This window comes from Eptatretus burgeri, chromosome 16, assembly GCF_056783735.1.
Source record: "Eptatretus burgeri isolate ZD-2024b chromosome 16, Ebu_testis_v1, whole genome shotgun sequence".
Lineage (NCBI taxonomy): Eukaryota > Metazoa > Chordata > Myxini > Myxiniformes > Myxinidae > Eptatretus > Eptatretus burgeri.
This window is the reverse complement of record NC_140976.1, coordinates 58,759,742-58,779,741: the sequence shown is the minus strand read 5'-3', so window position 1 is coordinate 58,779,741 and position 20,000 is coordinate 58,759,742. Positions and strand designations below refer to the sequence as shown.

The window sequence follows — 20,000 nt, the reverse complement described above, 5'->3', positions numbered from 1 at the left end:
GGGCAAGAATGTTTTTTAGATCCTCGTGGAGGATCTTTAAGTCTTATTCACGTTGTTGTTCTTGTGGACTTTTTTGTTTCACAGCCGACAGTTTTCATCGAAACTTCCTGAAACTTGGCATATATATGTAAAAATTCCCTGCGCAGACAGTAACCATCTCTGATTTTGAAAATTCCTCCTAGAAAAAAAGTTATGATGTCAAAATATCTCCGCGAATGGAAATCGCCTAAAAAATTATCTCCGAAACAAGGCAAGCTTTTTGAATTCTGTTTGCGGGAATCGAACAGGGCATTAGCAGAGATGAATTACCGCACATATGATACATCACTATGACGTCATATCAATTTTTATGACGTCATTCCTCTTTTTTGATATTTTTTGTTTCACAACCTAGAGTTTTCATCGGATCTTCGTGAAACTTGCCATGTATGTGCAGAAAGCCCTCATGCAGGCAGTAACCATCTCCGATTTTGGAAATGCTTCTGAGAAAAAAAGTTGACATCATAATATCGCCGCTAATGGAAATCACCTATACCATTATCTCCGAAACTAGACAAGCTGTTTGAATTTCGTTTGCGGGAATCAAGCCGGGCATTAGCACAGATAATTTATCGCAAATCTGATACATCACAATGACGTCATATTCGTTTCTATGACGTCATCATTCAGAGGACGAGGATTTTAGCTCATTTGAGCTTGTTTCTTCTTCAATTTTGTCACTGTACACTTCGATCGTTTGTGTTGCCCTGGTTTTTTTTTTGTTGTGTCTGTGTGCATATACCTGTGTGCTTGTGTGTGTGTGTGTGTGTGTGTGTGTGTGTGTGTGTGTGTGTGTGTGCGTGTGTTTGATTGTTATCTCCATAATTTGGGTTTCAGAAGGTGAAACGGGGTCCTCCCAGGACTCAAAAGTATCCATTCCCGTTTCTGTGAAGGATCTCGATTCACGGACCAAGCTGTGAAGTTTTCTTGTTCTCAGAGTTTTGTTCTGAGTGTGTGTGTGCATGTGTTCAGAGATCATCACCAAGCCCCGGACAGCCTCCAACTGTAGTTCGTTTGTGGTAACGTTCCCGGAGATGGTTTGTAGGATGTGTCGGTGTGTGTAAACGACACTGGCTACAATTCAGGCAACATATGTTGTTTTCTACATCATGAGAATATCTAAATGTCAAACAAAGACACGTGGATAATCCCATGATTTTGAGAACAGATTGATAAGAAGTTGGCCAATGGCGTAATATCGGCAATCACTGACAAGATGTATTGTTTTGTGCATGTTGAGTACAATGATCAACTCATTGAGCTATCAAAATGACACAAGTTCTGAGAAATTAGGGGTTCAAAGTTCAGGTTCTCATTTAGAATTCCATTCAACTCCCACTGAATGATTATATCAATGTCAGCTTCAAACATTTTCATCAGAACTGTCAAGGTATACTGAACTTGAAAGATTACTTTTTGTGCCCTTTACTCAATTTGGCACTGCAAATGGGACAGACTTGTTACTGGGTAGCAGGATACCACCAGGAACGTATGGGAGCAAGCCTCACGGACACAGGTATTGTGTATAGTGCATGTTTAAGGTCTATGGTTGCAGGTCTTACAAGAGGAAGACGGGGCATCAGGGCAGCTGGTGAGTCGCTGTGAGTGCCGAGAAGACTGTGGGGATGTAGTCAACGATAGCCGAGATTGGTGCCGATTTCGATCCCTTAGGATTTTCCCAAGTACTCGCACCATCTTCAGCTTTTTCACATGGTAACTGTGGATGGGGGGGGGGGAGTAATAATTGTTGGCGATAGGACAGGATCATTCCGTTTAATTCAGTTTCAACAACAACATGTGAAACACATTGTGTTTTGGTGCAAAGAGACACTTTTCCTTTCTTATAGTTTCTCAAGTCTATTGGGGAGGAGAGACAGAGACAGAGACAGAGACAGAGACAGAGACAGAGACAGAGACAGAGACAGAGACACAGAGAGAGAGAGAGAGAGAGAGAGAGAGAGAGAGAGAGAGAGAGAGAGACAGAGACAGAGACAGAGACAGAGACAGAGACAGAGACAGAGACAGAGACAGAGACAGAGACAGAGACAGAGACAGAGACAGAGACAGAGACAGAGACAGAGACAGAGACAGAGACAGAGACACAGAGAGAGAGAGAGAGAGAGAGAGAGAGAGAGAGAGAGAGAGAGAGAGAGAGAGAGAGCGAGAGAGAGAGACATGGTAGAAATCATGGTGCACACAAAGCAGAGCTGGAGTAACTTTTTGCCATGAAGAAATCTTTGCCTTGAGGCTGATGGCATCCTCAGTTAATCAAACTAAATGAAAACGATCCATTATTGTGTTATTACATATGCACAAAGGAAAAGGGAGGGGGGATGTGACTGGCAAAATGAGGAAGGATGCGACAAAGGAGAAGCAGGATGGTCGGGAAGTGTGGAAGTAGTTGGGAGAAAAGGGAAATAAAGTTTTGGGGGAGATATGAGAAAAAGGAATGGAAGAGGAGAGGCATATATGGAACATTAGGGGGAAGGAGATGGGGGAGAGGTGGAAGCAATGAAGGATTCTGCCATGATCCAACACATAATAAGTTGACGGTCCCAAATTAACGACAGGAATTGGTTTTGGAAAGTGATGCATTGTTGTTTCGTTTTCAGCGGTGATGTGCTTGAAATGATGTGTGTCATGTTGGTGTTGTTCAACATCTTTTTAGCAAGGTCGGCATAGCAGTGGCAAATTGATGTGCTCAACAAACCAACCATCTTTTTGGCACTTACTGGCTACACAGGTGGAAAACAGTCTCAGGACGTCCTTCGAGCTCTGACTTCATGTGTACCAGCTCCCAGATGCAGCTCATACCGACCTCTGTCAAGGAAATACAAGACAAGGACCGGACAGAAAAGATGAGATACATCGACTGAATTTTGTTTCTTGGTGTCTAAGAACTTGCTGCAACTTTGGGGGCCTCAAGTCTTTCAACATCTACAATATACTCACCTGGGCTCACACTTCCTGCACGAACCTGCAATGCACCTGCAGGTACCATGTGCCAAAAGCGAAACTGTCCGAAACCATCCACTGGATTTTCCAAGCGTGGCAGACTTGACTGTCGGAGAGAGAGAGAGAGAAAGGAAACAGGAGGCAGAGAGACCCTGCTTGAGGATGCAGCGGTTGTCGAGCTGGTGTGACATGTGGCAATTATAGCTACTGGGTAGCGGCAGAGATCACCAGAGAGTTATGGAAGCAAATATTATTTCAACTTAATGAAAGAGACAACCGCTGAGCTGTAAGGTCCTTGTAAGAAATGTAACAGGCAGAACTTGAATTAATGTATTTGACTGTAATCAGGAAAGGTGATTTTCACAAAGCCGTAATAAATCAAGACAGTTATCCCCATATCGTCGGCCTCAAATATATGTGCACATTGTTCCACGGGTTACGCTGCTCAGCGGCATCCATAAAGCTGTTTCAGCAATGATTATTGTCCCAAAAATTTGCTTAAACGTCAGAAATCTTCGCCGACTTCAACATACATATTTACACCTGTCCACCTGTTTTGCACTATCCCATTTGGCCTGCACCATGGATGAGGTTGATGAAAGTGGAGACAGACTCAATCACTATAAAGTGTTAGTCAATACTCGATAGGATAGTCGATTGATAAGACGATGGATTTTTTTCATGGCATCATCTCAAAAGGTGACGGATATCACCGAGATCGTTTTACAATGACAACACAACGTTCGCCTGACAAAAGTTCTTAATCTGATTGACCCAACTCAGAAAATGTGTGGAAAGCTGAATTGAAGCAACGCAGGCAATACTTACCCCTCGTTTTCTGCCCTTCTCACTTTCTTTATGACAAATGAGCACAAGGGCCTGCTTGAATGCTGCACACACACACACACACACACACACACACACACACACACACACACACACACACACACACACACACACACACACACACACACACACGAAACATAATCGTAAATGGCTCAGATATTCAGGAAGTGAGCAACACTTGACTGGCAGCATAGAGGTCATGATTCAAATCGAGCTGGAGGCAGCAGGACAGAAACAATTTGAATTACGTGCCTGGAAACGGATCTGTTCCTAAAGAGAATGAACGTGCTATTGGACAGTCAATAAAAACCTAGCTTGCTCACAAATGACCCATTATGAGGGGATTGATTTCCCTCTTGAGAGTGGTCTGTGCTGTAGCAGGAACCAGTTCACATTGTGTGGTTTGTTCTTAAACGTCTTCCAGGGAAAGTTGGGACGACCATTAAAATGGATCTATTACTGAAAGGATGTGTCTGGTAAAGAACCCTTTAGAATATCGCGTGACGGACACGGAAGGAGTACACAGAATTATATACAGTAATATTTCCTGAAGCAACAGAAAAATAAACACTGGTTTACAGAAGGAGCACACAAACAACGACGATGACGACGACGACGACTACATGTGATAAAAGATCCTTTTTTTGATAGTGGGGGCAGATAACAGCAATTTTTGAGAGGAATCGTGCAAATGATGATATAACCATCAAATTTGGCACATTTGTTCTCCAGGGGATTCTAATTAGATCTGCCTGATTGGCCATTTGAAAATCCAAATTAAGAAAAATTTGAAAAAAAAAAAAAAAAAAAAAAGTTAAGATCATGAATCAATGTTGGATGCTGGCTGAGATTGGTGAATGTTTCAGAAACATCATCAAAGACGTTCCAAGTCTGCCATGCAGTTTTCTTCCCTTTACCGCGGAAGGCAGACACGACGTCACATCCAGTGAACGCATGGAAGTATGGGATCCCTCCAGCTTTCTCAGGCCCTATTGCAGAAACGACCTCATGGACTGGAATCCATCGCGCCTTGGCTCCTTGGCCAAAGGCAATCCACATGTTCTCAAGACCTAGTTCCTGTAAGGATCGCAGTACAGATATTGCTATGACTAGTACGTCCGTGTCATTAGCCTTAATGATAATGGACTTGCTACCATCCGTAGTTGCATCCCTGGCGTGTACAAATATTCGAGTGTCAGCTTCTTCATGACCACATGGAGACGCAGCATCCAGTGACTTCCTTGTGTTGCTAATGGCATCTTCTCCTTTTGTGACAATGACTGTGCTCGTCGTCTGTGCTTCACACATCTTTTCCGCAAGGAAGTGAAACAGCTCAGTCTTGTTGCTGTCATCTCGAAGAAAGCTTCTCCAGTTACTTGGGGTCTTCCTGGTTCCTGTCACTCTTCTTCTGATTCCTTGCCCCCTTTTCGACCTTGCCTCGGACTCCAGACTTGACTTCTTGTACACATCAAACACTACGTCCACCCTCTCGTACCTGGCACCATAGGATTCCACCTTTGGGATGATGTCTTCTTTAGCATAGTCATCAATTATCTTTGAAGTGCGTGGAGGTAGGGCATTGATAAGTGCTGAGCCATCAATGATGACTGCATCTCCCCTTGGTTCTCTGTCTGGGATGTTCACTTGCGCTTCAAGAATTTCAGCCAGCTGTGACTTCAAATTCTTTTGAAGTTTTTTTTGTTTCTTCAAATTTTTAAAAATTTGGATTTTCAAATGGCCAATCGGGCAGATTTGATCAGAAAGCCCTGCGGAACAGAAATGCCAAATTTGATAATTATATCATAATTTGCACGATTTTTCTACTATCTACTTCACTGTGAGTGTTTCACTTCATTCAGATTCACAGACAGATATGCAATATGTTGGTGAAGTGCAGCATGCGACATTATGATTAAACCAGTCAGCGAAGCGACGGGAAGTCAGGTATGCTTCAAGGTAGGCATGGCTCGTATCTATATAAAAAAATACAGTGCCACTCACATCTCTGAAATGGAATTAAAAACAAATCTCACCAAACAGTTTGATTCCAAGCTCCCTCTTACACCGCCGAAGGCTGCACGGAGGGTTGAGCCATACCACCGAGTCTGTGATGAGCAGTTCTCCCATGGATAGGTCACTCACCTGGAGGACCAGGGTCATCGGTCACAGGTTAAAACAATGTTGTACATTCACTTGTTTTCACACAGTCTTGGCATGTTACAAGATCCCAGCTTGGGGTCATTTGTATGAGAAGGCCCTGAAGAATGGGTCAAATCCTTTTGCTGGCTTAAACTTTTTGGTCCTCATATCTCGTCATGTCAAATTTACATCTGTCTGTTCAACTGCCTTGCATCGCCATGGAAGATAGGTAAAGTCACCGTGGTCTACAAGTGTGATGCAAACATTCATACAGGCAATGACAAACTTGTTAGCCTCCTTCTCACAATAACCAATAAGATGGAACCCTGATATATTTTTTTCCTGTTCAATGCTGCCGGCTCGTATCTATAATTCAACAATACTGTGCTGGCACAGAAGTGTAGGATTTTCAAAAGAACTTCATATTTTCCGAGGAGGAGGATCCTGATGATTGGGAACAGGTACTCGAGAAGTTCCACACATACTGTGAGCCCTGAACGAAAGAGGTATTGAAAAGATACAAGTTCGGGGAACACGGTCAGTGTGACGGGGAGAAAGTTGACAACTGGGTCAAAGATTTGCGAACGCAGCTGGACAACAGTGAGTACGGTGACCAGAGAGAGAGAGAGAGAAATCTCAGATAGGATCATGTTTGGGGTGGCAAATGAACAAGTGAAGGAGAGACTCTTGAGGGAAGAGAAATTTAACCTACAGAGCACTCTGGATATTTGTCATGCAGCAGAAGCCAGTGAATCTCAGCTTCAAGCTTTGTCCTGTAGTCAGCATCCTGCACAGGTACATGCTGTGTACCGGCATAAAGCAAAAAGATAAGGAATCGGGAAGCAGTCAGAACCAGGAGGCAGGGACATAAAAGTAGATATCAGTCATAGTCATACGTAAGGGGGCAACTGTGGTAATTGTGGTATTCAACACCCCGCTCGTAGCTGCCCAGCTTCTGGCAAGCTTTGTCGCGCCTGCAACAAGCCAAATCACTTTCAGGCGCAGTGCCACTCAAAGAGGAGAGTGACGAAAAAAGGAACTGTCCATGCAGTCGGACAGGAGCCAAATGACAATGACACAGATCTGCTTCATAGGGACAGTAATCAAACGGAAGACCAAACACTGCATTGGAGTGATCAGAAGGAACCCGAAGAAGGAAAGAGCAATGATGAAGTCATCAGGAGGAACCTGGATAGGATTCCAGTTTCAGCTGCTCCTCCCCTACCCTCAAACCCATCGAGGCGCAGCCAAGTGAGCCTTCCATGAAACTTTCTGCAATAATTCACTTCTGTATACTTTGGAGATTATGTACCTCGGAGAACGTATAGCATCAGCATTGGCTACGACAGCTGCGTCCCACTCGAAAGGACAAAGTGACTGGATTGTGCCGGCAGCGAAAAGCAGATGCCAGGTATGCTTCAAGCTTGATACTGGAGCTGACACAACTATTATAGGTAATAGAGACTATCAGCATCTGCAGCCCAAGCCACATATGAGGCGTAGCCCAGTGGCTCTGAAAGCATACAATGGCAAGTCCATACCTTGTCTCGGTATATGCTGCATGCAGCTTGAACACAAGGAGCAGACATTGACTTCCAATGTGGAAGTCATTCCTAATGGTGACTGGGTGTGCAGATGGCTGTACTACTGGGGGGGGATGAAAAGACTGTCCCAGACTGGGTCTTGTGAAATGGGTGTACACCATCGGCACAGAGACCTTATGCTCAAAATCAAGAGCAATGACATTCAAGGAGCAATTCCAACACACTCATCCATTGCTGCTTCCTGGAAGAGGAGACCTACCGGGTGTGCACTCTATCCAACTTCGAGAGGAGGCAAAACCAGTCATTCATTCACCAAGGCATGTGCCTTTTGCCCGCCAGGAGAAGCTCCTGGCAGAGCTCAACAGACAAGAGCAACAATGATTTAACGAGAAGGTCAGTGAGCCTACAGAGTAGGTAAACTCACTTGTCATAATAGAAAAGTCTAACGGCAAAATAAGATTACGCATTGACCCCAAATCCTTGACTAAGGCGATTGAAAGAAAGCTCTTCGAGCTGCCGACCAAGGAGGAAATGTCGAGTGACTTCGCGGGATCACAGTGCTTTATGAAGAAGAATGCAGCAGCATCATTCCATCATGTGAAATTAGACGAGTGCTCATCCAAAATGACAACCTTCAATGCTCCACGTAGGTGATGTCATTATTTTCGCATGCCTATGGGTTTCTTGTCCGCTCCAGAAGTGTTTCACAAGAAGCTGACCCAGCTAATGGAATACTTGCCAGGTTGTCGAGTGTACATCGATGATTTGATTGTGTGGGGACGCACAGCTGAGGAATATGATGCATGGTTGGAGGCAGTACTTGATCGCTGAGTCAACGTGGAAGTTCGTCTCAAACTGGATAAGTGTTATTTCAGGCAGACTGAGATTACGTAGCTTGGAGATCGTATAATGGTACAGGGAGTGCAACCCGATCCAGGTGAAGTGGAGGAGATCATCAGGATGCCCACACCCTCTGACAGCGATGCATTGAGAAGCGCGCTCGAGCTGGTGACATACATCGGTAAGTTCATGACTAACCTGTCAGCCCGTACAACCGCTCTCAGGTCATTGTTGGAACAAGATGCAGATTGGCAGTGGAACCACGAGCATGCTAAAGAGTGGCAGGATATTAAACAGCTCTTGACCAAGGAGCCTGTACTGCATCACTATGATCTACAAAGGCCAACCAAGGTGTTACCGGATGCCACAAAAACGGTTTAGGAGCCGTACTCCTGCAGGAGGGAGAGGGACATTGGCGACCTATCACATATGCTTCAAGAGCAATGACTACGGCAGAGACGAATTACGCACAGATTGAGAAGGAAATGTGAGGGGTAATGTATGGTTGTGAAGGTTTCCATATGCACATTTGCGGCTACAAAGTCATCGCAGAAACAGATCAAAAAGGGCTCATAGCAATAGTAGGCAAACCAATTGGCGGAGCACCACCTCGCCTCCAAAGATATATCCTACATCTGCAAAAGTCAAGCCTGGTGTTGGCTTAGTCGTGAGGGTGGTGGCTTGGGATCCTAGGGTCCTGAATTCAAGCCCCGTCGGCCGCTGAATTAAAATACATCAGGAGGTTGACTGATTCTCAGCCTTGACTTTCTGAACAGGAGGAGAAGGAGGTTGACTCAGCCTGTCATCCTTCCGAGGTCAGCAAAATGAGTACCAGTGTACTGGTAAGGGGGACACTGCATCAGCGGCATAGCCGCGTCCCAACCAATGATGCAACCAGCAGCCATAGGCTGCACTCGATAGAGAGAGAGATCTGCAAAAGTATGAACCGCAGTGGCAAATATACACCCGGAAAACACCTGGTGGTTGCAGATACACCGAGTCTTACCTGCCTGACGGGATAAGTGGACATGACGATTAAAACAGATGTAGAAGTTCATGTCTGCATGGTCCGATTGAACCTTCCAGTCTCTGGGGCTATGTGGGCTGAGCCAGCAGCAGTGACTGCGGAGGATACCATCTTGCAACAGGTGATCAGCTACATCAAGGACCTGGATATGCAGTGCCTGAAGCCTCACTCCACATTTTAGGATGAACTGGGTGAGGTCGAGGGAGTCCTTCTGAAAGGCTAGTGAATTGTGGTTCCTTTCAGCATGTGCAGTGGGACATGCTCAGCAGGATTCATGAGGGCCACCTGGAGAAGGAAAAGTGCAAACGATTGGGCAAGGGAAGCCAAAGATTGGACAGGTATGAATGGCCAGATCGATGATTATATGAGCCGCCGTGACATGTGTTTGAAGCACTGCAGTGCTCAGTGTGCAGAACCCCAATAACCACACGAAAGGCTGAATAAAGCATGGGTCAAGGTCGGTTGTGACTTATTCCACTATGCCAGCAAGCCCTATCTCCTGGTGATGGACTATTTTTCCAACTATCCGGAGGTAGCCTTGCAAATGTCAGAGACTCGCAGAAAGGTCGTCACTCACCTTAAGTCTGTCTTTGGACATAAAAGCATCCCGGGGCAAGTAGTGAGTGTTGGAAGATGACAATTTGCCAGTGCTGAATTCAAGAAGTTCTCAATAGATTTGCAGCTTGAGCACATCTTGTCAAGCCCTTACTATTCCCAAACAAATGATTTGGCTAAGAGTGATGTCAAGATTGTAAAGAGACTTCTTAAGAAGGCTGGAGAGTGAGGAGAAGATCCATATCTGGCTAGGTTAGCCGACAGAGATGCCCTGTTAGAAAACGGATGGTCACCAGTGGAACTCCTCATGGGGTGGAAGCTCCGAACCAACCTTCCAACATTAGGCTTGGAAGTCAGAGTTGCAGTGCCCAAAGGCCTCATTCTATCAACGGTAAGGAGCTGTCTCAACAGAGAGTAATGCAAACCATCCACATGTGGAGCAACGGCCGTTGGGGTGACCGAGGCCGAACAGTGTGGATGGAGGGTCCCATATCAAATGAGGTGGAGCTTGAAGGAGGACAAAGCTTACGAAGAAACAGCCGACATCTTTTGGCTATGAGGGAGAGTTTCGCAGCACAGGATAGTTGGTCCGAGATCGATGAGAAGTTGTCAGCCGCAGAGGAGCCTGAACAGCGATCGCCTCAAGGAGAGAAAGCAGGTCCATCTACCCCAGCCAGTCCCAGCTCAACGTCAGGGGCAGGAACAAATGCCTGTACCAGCTCTGAGACACAGTATTCAGATCCCTAATAAGCTTTCCAGACCAATTGAAGAGAAATAAAGTTGACATCCTCCTCTATATGGCAGTGTTAATTAACACGAAGGTGACAACTCCATTCTATAGACCAGTAAATTCGTTTAACAATGTATTAGTCAACTTGATAGATTTTGAATAGGTTGCTTAACACTATCTAAAGTAGAAATGCAATCGTGTCCTACATTTAGTGTATTTTTACCTTTGATGTCTAATCTCAGCAATATTTGCTTAAAGGGAAAGATGTGTTGATACCGGATCATATGTCATGATCATGGGCACTGGGCAGGCTTCCTGTTGGTTCACGAGTCAGTAAGTGACCACTATATTTTGGTTCATGAGTCAGTAAGTGACCACTATATTCGTTATGGGTGTGTGTTGGGTAGTTGATCTAGTCTACCCTTATTATCAGTATTTCCGTCGATATGTTTGTCTGTCTGTCTGTCTGTCTGTATGTCTGTCTGTTCGGTCCAGTGCTCCGTTAATACAATGGCGATTTCGATGAAACTTGGTTGGTAGGTTCATACCATGACCTAGTTGTGTGCAAATGAGAACCGTTGCTATGGATCCGTTGCCTAGCAACGGACCTTTGAAATTTTCAAAAAAATCTCAAAAATTTATTTTTTCAAAAATCAAAAATCAGGCCACGAGCGACTGTGGGCAGTAAATTCAGCCATATTGTCCAAATATTTCCAGCCGGATCCTATGAAAACTGTCAGAGAAGATGGACTTTGAATGACCCCTGGTCGAAAACAATAAAAAAACGAAGTTCGTTATATCTCAGAGACTATGAGTCAAATATACATGAAACTGGTATGGTAGGTTCATGGTATGTCCTAGTTATGTGTGAGAAAGATCCGTTGCTATGGACACTTTTGTTGGCTAGTAGCGGCTGAAAAACGACTAAATTCGACTTCATCGACTACCCATGTCCGCCTACCGGCTTGTCTGTCTGTCTGTCTGTCTGTCTGTCCGTCTATCTGTCCCGAGCATAGCTCCGTGGGTTTTGATCCGATCTTGATAAAATTAGGGTGCGAGGTTTGTATCATGATCTAGTTGTGTTTTCCGGAGAATGGGCGTGCTGCGCCCATTATGGGCGGCGCCACGCCCAAAAAACATGTGTTTTTAGGGGGTAGCCGGTTTCAAGTTACATCTTCTCCGAGGGGGTTTTTCGAATCTGGCAGTGTTTCGGTATTTGGTTAGCCCAATGGCACCTGCATAGCCCCACGGAGCTCGATTTTTCATTTTCATCCCAAGGTCAAGGTCACAAGGTCACGAACTTAGAAAATGTCAAAAAAAATCAATAAATTGGGCATCGAGCTCCAAGGGTTTTCAACCGTTTCGAATGAAAGTTGGTATGCAAGTCGTGCTCTTCGAGTACTACAACTTTCATCATTTACGTTTTTCCCGATTCCCGCCAGTTTGCCCGTGGCGTCCCCTCGAAGGTCAAAAAATAAATAAGGCGAACCGTGTACATTGCTCGTGAACCATCGCCGTCTCCAGACCTGTTTTTATTATTGTGGTTGTTTTTCTTACTCTCGCGAGATTGAATAAAGCGACTGTGAGACCTGGTACGGAGATGGCATCTGGTTCCTGCTTATGATCGTCAGAAAATGCACACCAACCAAGTACAAAAACTGTTAAACAAGACTACTCCGGAAGAAGTTTGAGGACAACCTCTCGATTATCTTCTCGGGATTTCCTGCACTTCATCTATGGTTCATAGGACAACCGTCCTTCTTGCCGATCTCTTCAACAAAGGTTTTAAAGTCCTTTTTCCAGCTTGGTTGATCGATCTTCTTGGCTCACAAGAGATGTGCGCCGCCACTCATAAAATATTCTCTTCCGATATTTATGTGGTCTTCTCTCCAAACTAGGTGTCACTTCTTCCTCTTCTCCTCCTTCTCCTCCCTTTATCAGAGGTGAGGTCCGACAGTACAAATCTTCTGCCATGCCTCGACCACGATACCCCTCCACTTCCCCCAGTCCTCAGCCAACTCTCTCCACTCAGCTCACGTGAGTTCCACTCACGATGAAATATTCTCTTTCGATGTTTATGTCAGGTCTGGTGTTACTCAACCATTTTATCAACACGTCTTCCCTTCCGTTCTATTTTTTGGAGTTAGACATGAACTATGTCTTCCTATTAATGTTCCCATTTGTGTTTAAAATATAACATTCGATTTGAATAAGCTGTTCCTCGATCAGAAACTGATAAGACATACAGACGGACGGACGAGAACCAATCGCTTAACCCCACTCTCCGCTCCGTGTGCACAGGGTAATGAGCTATCTCATGCCAAAGCCCATGGATGCAAGTTTATAGTTGCTTGAAGGAAAAGATGTGTTGATACTGGATCATATGTCATGATCATGGGCAGGCTTCACGTTGTTATTATCGTTGTTGTTTTTCTGACTCTCGCGAGATTGAATATTGCTGAGATTAGACATCAAAGGTAAAAATGAACTAAACCTCGGATACGATCACATTTCTATTTTTTGGAGCCAACAGGACAGGTTGCCTGTTAGGCATTTTGGACAACACCCCGCCACTGAAAGAAATGATAACTTATCAGAAGCCAGGCAATGACTACATAGACCAGCTTCCAGTCTGTTTTTTTTTTTTTTCTCACGAGCATCAAATGGGCAATGAAAGGACACAGTCCTATCCGGTGACCTGCGCTGAAAGTTAATCGAAAGAATCAACTTCAGTTGTGGAGCAACTGTGGTCCTCCATCAGGACATGACAATGGCCTTTCAGTACAATCGCATGCTTGAGCTTACCTCTCTCTGAGGTCCCGGTTGCTCCTCCACCAGGCGGTCGAAAACAACACCAAATTCATCGTAAATCTTCTGCATCTCGTTGATGTGGCTTGCAACTCCGCTCATTGCTTTGCAAGCCTCTGTCGGAGGGAATACAATTTCGTTGTAAGGATTACTCGATAGAGACTCACAGTTGAGCTCCGAATGATTTGAGAATTTTAAGGAAACTGCCAGCTTACGGTAATTATTGTCATTAAACATTTACAATACATTCCACAGCAAGATGTTCAGTGGAGAATATGTCAGGACAGGTCTGGGAGCATGTACCGGAGCAGCGCGTTGCTGCATCCACTTTCAGGCGGAACTCCAGGGGCCTCCGTCTGGCCATCCCCCAGGCAGATGCCTGGCCCATCCCAATCTCCTTGAGATGCCGATCAACCTGCTGCAACCACAAGGCACGCGGTTGGCCAATTGGCCTCCTCCACTCACGAGGCTCCCTCACTGAGAGAATCCGGTGAGCAGGGTCAGCGTCAGGAAAACGAGCCACATGTCCAGCCAGCTGCAGCTGATGCTCACGGACTATGCAGGTAATAAATCTCATTTGAGTCTCTCTCAGCAACCGCTCGTTGGACACAAGGTCCGACCAGTGACAGCCAAGGATCCTTCGAAGAGACCTGGTACCAAAGGAATTATGTCCCTGTCTCAGATCTTTGGTCAGAGTCCAAGTCTCACATCCATAGAGCAAGACTGGAAGCACCAAGGACCTGAAGACTCGGACTTTCGTCCTCCCACACAGGTACCGGCAGCATTGCACCCCATGATCCAGTGAATCCATCATTACCCAGGCCCGACCCAGATGTCAGTTTTGGTGGCACCCCATTAAGACCAAGAATCCTCCAGAGGGCATCCCGATTCACTGAATGAAACGCTTTACAGAGATCAATATAGGCTGCAAGCAGCCCCTGCCGAAACTCTCGACTGCATTTGGTGAGGACCCGAAGAGCAAGGATACAGTCAATCACTTTCCTATTTGGTGTAAAACCTGACTGCTCTACTTGCTGGTGCAGATAGTGGCGGACCCCAGCAATAATTATCCGAGTGAAGACCTTGCCCGGCACTGAGAGCAGCGTCACCCCTTGGTAGTTGTTGCAGTCTTGGCGATCACCCTTCCCTTTCTAGAGAGGGACAACAAGGCCCCCTCTTCCAGTCAGTTGGGATGATGCCTGTGTTCCAGGTAGAGCACAAAACTGCATGCAATGACATGAGTACAGCATTTCCACCAGCCTTGAGAAGTTCAGCATGGATGCCACAGATCCCAGGAGCTTTACCCCATCTCAACCGGTTCACCGCAGCCCGTGTTTCCACAAGCGAAGGTGGACCACAGTAGATTGGAGGGTCAGCAATAGGGACAGTAACACCCCTGACATCCAATTCGACAGCTGGTGGATCAGCCTGGTACAGCCGCTCAAAGTAACCGGCCCAGCGGGCGTTCACTTCGGACTCCTCTGTCAAGAGCCCACCACCCTCTGCTCTCACTGCAGTACACCGAGGGATGGGCTTGGATGAACACAATGCGCAAATCCCCCTGAAAGCGGGATGAGAATCACTTGACCACAGGTGATGCTCTACCCCCTCACAGATTCCTTGCACATAGATCTCCTTGTCCACCTTGAGTGCACGTACAGTTTTACGCCTCAGCTCCCTAAACAGCTCAGCTCTGCCATTCAGCCTGGCCCTGCGACTCTGGTCAATGGTATCCAGTGTCCCTTGAGAGACAAAATTCTTCCTCGCCCTCCGGTAAATTCCAATACATTCACCAACAACATTAAGGATGGTTCTCTTGAAGGCGCTCCACAACTCTTCAGGACCCCCCAAAGCACCCAGACACCCCAAATGTCCACTCAGCCTGTTCACAAACTCCTCAGCTACCCTCTCATCCTTGAGCTTGCCAACATCCAGCCTAGGCTGGGATGGCACCATTCTCCTGGATTTAAGCTGCAACTTCAGAGTTGCGACTACAAGCCTGTGGTCAGTATTGAGGAACTGAGCACTCCAGTTGACCCTGCAGTTCTCGCTCATCCTCCAGAGACAATCAATGAGAACATGGTCAACCTCCTTTGCCACACCACCAGCGTTGGAATCCCAAGTCCAGCGATGAGCTTGGGGGCGCTGAAACCATGAACCGGCCACCCTATATCCATGACTTCTGGCAAAGTGCTATTGGTGCTATTCCGGTTCACAGTTCCAGACCGATGGAGACCAACACACGTCTCAAAACCATCCCAATCAGTTCTAGTTGATGCAATGAAATCCCCCAAGACTAGAAGTGCATCTCATCTGGGGCACTGATCAACCACAGATTCAAGCGTAGCATAGAATGTGTCCTTCACGGTGAGATCACTCGCTTCAGTCGAAGCATATACAGAGACCAGGGAAATGACACCCAAGGAGTGACGAATCCTTCGTCTCATAATACGCTCGTTGACCGGTGTTACCTCAATTATCATTGGGGTCAGCTTATTGGACACAGCTACAGCAAATCCTTGGGCATGGTAACCATCAGAGAAACCAGACCAATAGTAGGTGTAACCACCCACCATGATCTCGTCGCAATCCGGTCTCCGAACCTCAGAGAGTGCTGCAATACCGATGTCCAAACGCTTGAGCTCAGATGATGACAGAGACAGGTGATCATCCTCTCTTAGGGATAGGATATTCCCTGCACCCACCCGAAGGGACTGCCTCAGGTTAAGCCATGGAGACCACCGTCTGGTGGACGACACCTCAACACCTCCCCGACACACTCTACCACAATCTGACCCGAGAAGGTTTCTCAGTGGTTTCCCTCCTTTCATCAAAGATTGGGGGTCCCGAAGGCTTTGCCTCAATCCCATCATCCGGTGAGCTGCCCTGCGAAGGAAAGCTGCACGGGAGGTACTCCCACGGAGTGGGTTTTCAGGTTTTTATTTTTATTTTTTTTTCATATGGACATCAATAATCTCAACCTTAACTCCCAAGCACACCTTCCAGGTGACAATTTTCATCGCTGTCAGGATCAGTGAGTGCACGGAGTTCTCGGAGAAGCAGCGGGTACTTGAGGATGCGTTGGATGGGTTTTATCAGGTACGATTCCAGTGTGCTTGAGTGCTGTTGTTGTGGATTCCTTTGCTCAAGGAATGCTCTGAAGTTTGGGTCAGCCTTCGCTGGGGAAGCAAGTGAGAGGAAAGTCAGGAGGATGTTGGTTGTCTTTGTATTGTACTCATAAGATGAAAATCAACAAGTGAAAACAATTGAATTACAAAGTCCCAAAAACAATGGTATCTTACCCCTTGCAAGCAAAGCCTGTGCACGGGCATGGCTGGCACAGAATGAACCGTATAGCTTGAAATGTTCAGCATGGTGGAGGAATGCTCTGGCCAAAGACAACAAGACCGCCTGAGGAGGTCCACAGTGTGACATTAGGGAGTATAGATCAGGTCATTAAAAGGTTTTGCAATTGAACATAAGCTGAGATTGAAAGGAATAGACTGAGGTACAAAAGGAATGTGTGAAGGGGACGGGAAGTGGCCGGATGGGGGAGAGGGGACTTTGAGAGCAAGGCAGCAGTCATTATTGCAGTCGATGAGAATAAAGTCTGACCCGTAGATCATTTGATTGCAGCAGTGAGTGGAATGAAGGAACTCGACTCCCGGCTTGCTCAAGCGTCTCCAGGAAAACACGTTGGAACAGAACCATCTCACAGAGGTTCCCAAACAGGGATGCCAACTGAGGTGCAGGGAATGAAGCAGGAGATGGCTTGGCTTGGAAAGATGCTTGAGCATTCTATCTGTCAAAGCATTCTTTTCTGAGATCATACATAAATGGCAAGCATTCATTTATGAATCCAGTCTGATGGCTGTATCATTACTGAGGCAGGTTGTGGTGCTGAAGCATTGCTCGGTAGATCGAGGTAGGAATTTTGGAATTTATTCAGGGAAGGTGACACAACGGCCGACGATTTTCAAAAGGTACCGTGTGATTTTTTTTTTTTTACCTACTCCAACAAGTGCTTGCAGACAGGAGGTCTGGCTTGAAGAACCTCCTTCCCTCACCTATCCCCCGCCCCCAAAGGACGGCACATTCAACAATGCAACGAGCTGCCGTCGAAGCACCAGGATGACAGTTTAAAGTCAGATTGGGAATCAAGTTCTCAAAGGTGAGTATGCTAGCTCTGAGCTATCTTGTCAGTACGCTTGAGTATTACCGTTTCAAAAGGGTCCAGGTACAAACTAAGTACGGGCCATTTTTTTTTTATTTTTTTTAAGCAGGACTTCGTTAAACACCTACTTTTCTACTGTTACGGTTTTGAAGGGCTCCGACTCGTACCTCATTCGTGGTGAGGAAGCTCTCACATTGCAGTGGCTCGAGATAACTTTCAATCAGACAAGTCAGGTCCTGGTGGCAGGGATAGAAAGAGAAAAAATGAAGCAGTCATAGATTCACGAGGAAGACTTTTACTTCGTTCTTAAACGTGGAAATTGAACTCCACGAGGTTTAAAAATCTCGACTGAAGATCACGCAAAATCAAGTACTTAAACGAGGCACCATCACCAAACTATTGTAGAATTTCCCAACAAATTATTCAGCGTCGCTTTTTGGCCTATCCGGAAAGCGATGTGCAAGACCTCACACCTTCCTCCTCCTCATTGCTCTTGAGGTTTTGAAAAAACTTTTACCTGAAGCTCCAAACCAGAAACCAGTATACAATTGCAGAATTGCATCAAACCGTAACCACCTCTTTCCTGACATGCAGTGAAGAGCCGTGCAAAAATGTCATGCTCGTATGATTGAGCTTTTGCAAGTTATCGTGCAAACAAACGGACGCGACTGAGCAATGCTGTGAATCTTCCCTTTGGATGAGTGTCACAAAGAAAAGCTAAGTGGCGAGGATTGACATGAAAACGAGATAATTATCAACACAAACATCCATCGGCTTTACCTTCACATAAGTCCTCTCTGTCTCCACCAACTCAAGGATAACCTTCCAAAGACGCTCCGCAGGTGAAAGCGAGCGACCAGGAAAAGACCCAGATTGCCTTAAGTGTGTATCCGTTTGTAACGCGGAACACAAGACGGCGCCTGTATCATTGACTTGCTCAGTCTCAGCCTGTCGTAGAGATGCAAGACAGAAACAAGGTTTGGTGTTCTTTGAAGGTTTGAATGTCACAGTTCAATGACAATAAGGAAGTTTTTTTTTAAACTCTCAGACTAAGGCCGAAGTAACATTTGGCACGACGGCCGTAGGGTCTACAAAATCTACGGCCACTCGCAATTATAGGGCGGCCGCAGTATTTCCACGGTCACACAATGTCGCAGTCACATATGTTTTTATTTTTCAGGGAGCCGCACGGGGTATTTAGAAATTGTGGAGACCGAAAACGTGGGGGTGCTGTGCGGTCTTTGATTTGATGTCGCACGGTGACCTTAAGGCGTCCCTGTGGCGGCCATAGAATTTTCAAGGCAGACGCAAGGTAGCCTCAAGGTGCCCTCAAGGCGACCGCAGCCAGACGGACGGTAACGAGTGGGTTCTTTTTTTTTTTTTTCTTTTTTTTTACCAGTTCTTTTTTTTTCGGCTTGTCGAATTGCGACGGCGAACGTAGAAATGAAAAGAGTTATAACTCCGCGCTATAATTCCACGGCGACCCCAGGCCTGTAAAATATAGCCATACGGCGTAGGGCCACCCTGAGGCCACCTCAGAAACTCTGCAGTCGCCGCACGTTTCTGTCAATTCAAGGGGGGGGGGGTACGGCTGCCGTATCCTAACCGTACAGCAAATGTGACTTAGGCCAAAGTGATAATGTTACACAACAACTACGTGCTGTATGAACAATGGATGTAATCAATGTTGATCGAGGTTTGCTAACCGCCGTGGGAAGCAAGCATTTTGGGTGTGAACTCCTTTGCTCCGATGAAGGGTTATTTGCCCAAAACATCACCTTCTCCTTTCTTCCCTCGGTGGTTAGCATACCTCGATCAACGCCCCGTCGCTTCCATCCATTGTTCTCCTTGTCTGCCGAAGCAGATCGACACTAGACTTCACGAGCAAGACTAGGTCTTCATTCTACGCGCTGTACGACTGAACAATGAGATTGCCGAGTTATTAATCTTTCACAAGTCCACTTCATATCACTCGAGCACGTACCTCAACACCACGAGTGGTGGCTTCAACCAAGATTCCGCTTTCCATCTCGATTCTCGATTCTCCTTCTGCTCTACTGGATTCTCCTTCTTCTCCTATTCGATTCTCCTTCTGCTCTACTGGAAAACCTGGAAAATTTCACCAGAGAAGAGAATATTATTATGGTTCCCCCAAGGCTTTTCACACGTCTGCAAAATAGCACAGCAACGTCCTGAGAACACACACGGCTTCAGCACTCTGTGCAAATCCAGGAGCTTGTTTTGTTTTTGATACAAAATCGAGGGCCCCAGAAGGGCAAGGAGATGGATGGCAAAAAGCCAATCTACTGGCTACTGACAGTGGAGCAGCAAAAGCACAAAACA

The 20,000-nt window shown here is 46.1% G+C and overlaps 1 protein-coding gene across 6 annotated transcripts in view; it reads right to left on the bottom strand.

Moving 5' to 3' along the window:
• Nucleotides 1-20,000, bottom strand: part of LOC147011126 (rho guanine nucleotide exchange factor TIAM1-like) — a 158,561-nt gene that overhangs the window by 25,437 nt on the left and 113,124 nt on the right. For 3 of the 6 annotated variants that reach the window (XR_015052466.1, XM_085859913.1, XM_085859912.1), the window contains 12 exons: nt 19,642-19,766; nt 18,438-18,605; nt 17,825-17,893; nt 17,099-17,281; nt 16,786-16,894; nt 16,483-16,662; nt 13,481-13,599; nt 5,874-5,982; nt 3,823-3,884; nt 2,992-3,100; nt 2,772-2,859; nt 1,602-1,756 (listed from right to left, as the gene is read on the bottom strand). Coding sequence is in view for 5 of the 6 variants with exons in the window: in XM_085859913.1 (XP_085716039.1) it covers nt 1,602-1,756; nt 2,772-2,859; nt 2,992-3,100; nt 3,823-3,884; nt 5,874-5,982; nt 13,481-13,599; nt 16,483-16,662; nt 16,786-16,894; nt 17,099-17,281; nt 17,825-17,893; nt 18,438-18,605; nt 19,642-19,766 (1,476 nt within the window). In the remaining variant the exon portion in view is untranslated. The remainder of the gene's footprint in view (nt 1-1,601; nt 1,757-2,771; nt 2,860-2,991; nt 3,101-3,822; nt 3,885-5,873; nt 5,983-13,480; nt 13,600-16,482; nt 16,663-16,785; nt 16,895-17,098; nt 17,282-17,824; nt 17,894-18,437; nt 18,606-19,641; nt 19,767-20,000) is intronic. The other 3 variants (XM_085859914.1, XM_085859915.1, XM_085859916.1) reach the window with 3 other exon arrangements.